The sequence below is a fragment of the Cajanus cajan genome, chromosome 1 (genome assembly GCF_000230855.2).
Source record: "Cajanus cajan strain Asha chromosome 1, NIPB_CcT2T_4, whole genome shotgun sequence".
In the NCBI taxonomy this organism is placed as follows: domain Eukaryota; kingdom Viridiplantae; phylum Streptophyta; class Magnoliopsida; order Fabales; family Fabaceae; genus Cajanus; species Cajanus cajan.
The window spans coordinates 91,616,596-91,622,595 of record NC_138517.1 but is presented as its reverse complement, the minus strand read 5'-3'; the positions used below and the strand labels follow the sequence as shown (position 1 = coordinate 91,622,595).

Sequence of the window (6,000 nt, the reverse complement as noted above, 5' to 3'; positions counted from 1 at the left end):
GGAAGTAAGGATCGTGTGGTGCGGTGCACAGAATTAGAAAGAGAGGGGTGGTGTCGGCTTGAACCAAACACGACCTTATCGGCGATCCAATTCCTAAACCCTACCCGCAATTCTGCTGCTCGCTGGAGTGGATCCATCCCAGTTAGGGCAAATTCCTCTCTTCGACATGGCTTCCGCTGCGCCAGGTTTACCATGCCCTAATTCTCTTGTAACAATTCACATTTACATTCAGATTCAATACTAATAGTCATGTATAGGTGCAACCAATGATGCACTGTACAAGGAATTGTGGCATGCCTGTGCTGGTCCTCTTGTCACTCTTCCGTGTGAAGGGGAGAGAGTTTATTACTTCCCGCAAGGTCATATGGAACAGGTACAGTACAACTTTCATGCCCGTGTGCTCTTAATTCATGCTTATTCCTGTTGCCTTGCAAACAATTTTATCTTGCAATCTGCCGGGAGATGTCCTTCATGCTGTGTTGCTTTTTCTTTTATCTTAGCTCGAGGCATCTATGAATCAGGGATTGGAGCAGCAAATGCCTTCCTTTAATCTGCCTTCTAAAATATTATGTAAAGTCGTCAATGTTCATCTTCGAGTGAGTCATCATTTTCTTCTGGATACTTTTGTTTTGAATTGGTAATGTGCTTGTGCTTTACTATGATCATTATTTTATGGTTAAATTCATCTCGGTCATGTAGGCTGAACCTGAAACAGATGAAGTATATGCTCAAATAACTTTGCTTCCTGAAGCAGATGTGAGTATTCTTTGTCCAACATGTTGTTATATTTCTACATTTTCTGTTCTTTTAAGTTATGTCTCAACTTATTTTCCAGTCATATTGTTTCATGCCCATTTAGTTTCTCTCTGTGTGTTTTTTTTTAAATCTTATTTTATTCTTATTTTTATGTCTTGTTGGTATAGCAAAATGAGGTGATGAGTCCTGACGATCCTCTGCCCGAACCTGCAAGATGTACAGTCCATTCATTTTGCAAGACACTCACTGCTTCTGACACTAGCACTCATGGAGGTTTCTCCGTTCTTCGGAGACATGCAGATGATTGTCTGCCACCACTGGTTAGCAATTTTATCTTTCTGAAAGTTATTAAACACACTTGATCATATTTAGTTGTCCTTTACTCTATAATTTCCATGTTTGTTCAGGATATGACTCAGCAGCCACCCTGGCAAGAATTGGTTGCAACTGATCTGCATGGGAATGAATGGCATTTTAGGCATATCTTTCGAGGTAAGTAGCTTGCCAGCCCCGTTCCCCTAAATGTTTGGACTGTTTTATCATGTGAACCTATTAAAGTGATAATTTTGTATTTTTGCGGATTGAATATGCTGAGTAAGCATAATTCATACTGCTTTTGGAACACAACAAAATTTTCAAAGTAAAACAATTTTTGGGACTTAAATGTGTAATGCCAAGCATGCTCCTTAGAAAAAGTTTATAGAGAGTTGTACTTGGATAGGGATTAGTTTCCTTTTATGATATTAATCTTTTATGCAATGTATAGATATGTATCTCTTTTCATATTGCTAGTTGACTTATATGTATCTCCTTTTTATATTGCTTGTTGACTTATATGTATCTCCTTTTTATATTGCTTGTTGACCTATATGTATCTCGTACTTCACTAAGGTTTTAATTTTTTGTGTGTAGTTTACTATACTGTTAAACTTTTCAGCACATGGCCTGTTGATTTTTTTATGAGTTGAATGAATTTTACTCTTCAGTTGCTTTTTCAGGAAATGTTCTGTTAAGTAAATCCTTATAGCACTCATAACTTTGTGGGTTCCCACACAAACACCCTGCTATTATGTTTTTGACTTGTATAATATGAGACAAGATTAGATTTGATATTCATAATGTCAGTAAGTTCCTGACTGTGCAGGGCAACCCAGACGCCACTTACTGACCACTGGGTGGAGTGTCTTTGTCAGTTCCAAAAAATTAGTGGCTGGTGATGCATTTATATTCTTAAGGCAAGTTGTCTAGTTGAAGTATTGTACCTTCCTCTCAGGGAAAGACAAAGTACTTTTCATTTTTTCATTGCTTTTCTTCCTTGTTGTGAGTGATTGTGGTTGGTTTTTCTTGTATGCAATTCTAGAGGTGAAAATGGAGAATTGCGAGTTGGAGTTAGGAGGCTCATGAGACAGCAAAACAACATGCCATCTTCTGTTATATCCAGCCACAGTATGCATCTGGGTGTTCTGGCCACTGCTTCTCATGCCATTGCCACTGGAACATTGTTTTCTGTATTTTATAAGCCCAGGTCTTGTATTTAATGCTATAAAGTTATTAGTTATCTCAGATTAATGTTATCAGTTCACGATGTTTTGCCCAACTAATGTTTTGCTAGCATTAATGATACCTTGAACTAACATTAACATAGGATTCTGTTTTGTTTCTATTTGTACATTTGCATGCTTGCTTTCGTGCAATTAATGAACTATATTCTTTATGGGTGAAATAATTTGGCCAGGATGATATTTAAATTTGCTTTTGTTGCTTTACTTAGTTAGATTTTCTGCTGACTTATCAATATTTATATTAGAACAAGCCGGTCTGAGTTTATTGTGAGTGTCAACAAGTATCTTGAAGCTCAAAGTCATAAACTTTCTGTTGGGATGAGATTCAAAATGAGATTCGAGGGCGATGAAGTTCCTGAAAGAAGGTGCACGGTCTGGTCGCTTGGAAATTTATATTTTGATTTTAGTGTATTTTGCAATCTGATAAACTGATCCTCCCCTTGGATACAGGTTCAGTGGTACAATTGTGGGTGTTGGAGATAATAAATCGTCAGTCTGGGCTGATTCTGAGTGGCGATCATTAAAGGTTAGTATGGCTTTAGTTACATTTCCCATGCTTTTTTCTTTTTGTAGTTTGCAATTGCATTCAGTTGAATTCAATATTTTTAAAAACTTTCCATGCATGGCCGTTTAGTTTTGGGAAAACTACCAAAAAGCAGACATTATTCTTCATTCTCTTTAAATTGGTAAAAAAAAAGGTCAATAATGATGATACTTTGTTTGTGGAACAATCTAGTAATGATATTTCCTTGATGGTTGGATAAATTAACTGCGAGAAATTCGCCAAGATTTTGTGTGCTTGATGCTGACACCTCAATAAATTACTAGGATTTGAAATATTCATAGCAGCTCTTGGTTCATTAGTCTTATGATCTATAATGTATTTCAGGTTCAATGGGATGAACCATCATCTATTTTGCGTCCTGATAGAGTTTCTTCATGGGAATTGGAGCCACTTGTGTCTACCCCTCCTACAAACTCCCAGCCATCCCAAAGAAACAAGAGGTCACGACCTCCCATTCTATCTTCAACAATGCCTGATTCTTCTCTGCAAGGTGGCTCAATAATGCAGAATTTCTCCATAAAATTCTGTTATCCGTGCTGCTTTTACTCAAAATTTATTTTCCTCTGCATTTGATTAGGCGTATGGAAATCACCAGTTGAATCTGCACCTTTCTCTTATCGTGACCATCAACATGGCCGAGATGTCTATTCATCACCCAAATTCAATTCGACTGCAACTGGATTTCTTGGTTTTGGTGGGAATTGCTCTGCTTCCAACAAGTCAATATATTGGTCTAGTAGGATGGAAAATTCTACAGAATCTTTTTCACCTGTAGCACTTCAAGAATCTGGAGAGAAGAGACAAGGAACTGGAAATGGCTGTAGGCTCTTTGGGATTCAGTTACTCGAGAATTCTAATGAAGAAAGTCTACCAATGGTTACCTTATCAGGAAGGGTGGGTGATGATGGCCCCCTCCCATCTTTGGATGCTGAGTCTGACCAGCATTCTGAACCATCAAATGTTAATCGATCTGATATCCCTTCAGTAAGCTGTGATGCTGAAAAGTCATGCCTGCGGTCTCCTCAGGAGTCACAGAGCAGGCAAATAAGAAGCTGCACAAAGGTAGTATAATTGTTTTTATGTTGGTGTAATACACCCTGCACCCCCTTCCCATTTTAATTTACAACCCGGCAACATTATTGGCAGTTGGCATAATTTTCTTTTGTTGTAATTTAGTTGACTTTATGACAGTTATCTGTATTGCATATTTGCAACATCACCATACAGAATTGTATGATGATTTTTAGCTATTGATAATGATTTTAGAATCTATCTGCATTTTTTATATCATCTAATACAGCTGGTAAATATAACTCAGATAATGGATATGAAGATCTTATATATTTTATTCTCACACTGATACACAATACAATATATTTGGAAAAATCTTTCAAAATTTTCATTGAAACAGAATCCATAAATCATCATTAGCTACAATGTTCACCTAGCAGCTTAGTCATAAAAGTTATAGTTAGTAGCGAGGGTTAAAAGGCTTTTTTCTTTTGATGATTCTATTTAAATTTTCTTCATCTTGTTTTTCTTGGACTGGAAAGTGATTTAGCATTCTCTGTTTTACTAGAGGGCAAGTCCTTGCGTAGTATAATAAAATTATTTATGATTCAAGTTTAACCCTATTCCAGGTTCATATGCAAGGTATGGCTGTTGGAAGGGCTGTGGATTTAACACGGTTTGATGGATATGAGGATCTGCTGAGAAAATTGGAAGAGATGTTTGACATCAAGGGTGAGCTATGTGGATCCACAAAAAAATGGCAGGTCGTGTACACTGATAATGAAGATGATATGATGATGGTTGGGGATGATCCATGGCTGTAAGATCATTTGATACTAGCATAAATTTACTTGGGACACTTTAATTTGTGGCATAATATTTTTGCAATTTTAATGTGTATATTAAATTCTGTCTTGCTATTTTACTGCAGTGAATTTTGTAGCATAGTGAGGAAAATTTTTATCTACACTGCAGAGGAGGTGAAGAAGCTTTCACCCAAAATAGGAATTCCAATCAATGAAGAAGTTAAACCTAGCAAAATGGATTCTGAAGCAGTTGTCAATCCTGAGGATCAGTCATCTATTGTGGGGCCTGATTGCTGATGTTCTTGGTCTTCCAATATTTTAGCTTTTATATACAAGATATTGGCATGAAAGTAGGATGTAGAACGTGAGAGAAACGAGAATCAACCTGACAAGCATTTCATCATGGCCTGTAGGAGCATATAGTTGGTGTGTTATGCATCAATACAGGAGCAACATGATAGCACCAAAGCGGATGGCTGGTGTCATATAATGCTGTTTGATCCACCTTGAAAGATAGGCTTGGGGGTATTGTGGCTTTTCTATTTCTCTCGTAGCTCCGTTTTCACCTAGTCTCAAGGCCCTTGCTTGTTCAGTTTTATATGGGCTTGGAGCATGAAGAAACGTCTTTCGGTTAAGTATCTTACTGTGCATTTTTTTTTGGCTATATTGTAATTCACTTGATGTGATCATCTTATTTCTGTATATATAACTTTTATTATATACATACTATTTAATGTATGTATACCGAGCCATTTTTTTCTTTCTAGCAGAGGTGTACACAATCTGATTTGAATTGTTTTAATACATAAATATTTGGTGCATGTTTGGAATAGATTTTTAATGCTGTGACCCACGTCCAGTTGAAGCTGCTTCTCAGTTTTGAAGATCTCGACATGAAAAAGGTTTAGAAACGAGCGCAACAAACTGCAATCAAACATCCGCTGAGCAGTTTCGCTTGTGCTTATAAAAACGTTGGGTTAAATGACGTTTGGAGCACTGAATCGTGTGTGCGGCCGTTTTTTTGACTTGGCAATTCTAATATGCACTTCATTTTGTTTGGTTGAAAAGGCAGTTTCTTCTGAATTATTGTAATATCACAAAATGCTCGACCGTCTATCAGATTCTGTGACCAATATTAACCCATGGTGGTCCTTGTTAGACGTATAGTCACTTGGTGTCTGTTATTTTTGCGTTTATCAGTTTGTTAGTGAAGTCCTATTCTTTAGGGATTTTCAAATAAATTAGGATATTTTCTTATCAGTTAGGTCCACGTTGTAGGTCATGTAAAACGTGGTTCTGT

General features: G+C 37.0%; 1 protein-coding gene across 1 annotated transcript; it reads left to right on the top strand.

The window, feature by feature from the left end:
• Nucleotides 1–5,466, top strand: ARF1 (auxin response factor 1). The gene is made up of 14 exons (XM_020364699.2): nt 1–185; nt 258–373; nt 501–596; nt 700–756; nt 924–1,076; nt 1,164–1,248; nt 1,901–1,991; nt 2,117–2,281; nt 2,564–2,683; nt 2,769–2,844; nt 3,208–3,373; nt 3,461–3,945; nt 4,524–4,714; nt 4,826–5,466. Exons 1-14 carry the CDS (start codon nt 167–169, stop codon nt 4,995–4,997), a joined length of 1,992 nt encoding a protein of 663 aa, XP_020220288.1. The 5' UTR covers nt 1–166; the 3' UTR covers nt 4,998–5,466.
• Nucleotides 5,467–6,000: the final 534 nt, after the last annotated feature.

Coding starts and splice junctions, on each gene's coding strand:
- ARF1 (XM_020364699.2), top strand. Junction 2,845..3,207: donor CTGAGTGGCGATCATTAAAG/GTTAGTATGGCT, acceptor AATGTATTTCAG/GTTCAATGGGATGAACCATC. Junction 3,374..3,460: donor GCCTGATTCTTCTCTGCAAG/GTGGCTCAATAA, acceptor GCATTTGATTAG/GCGTATGGAAATCACCAGTT.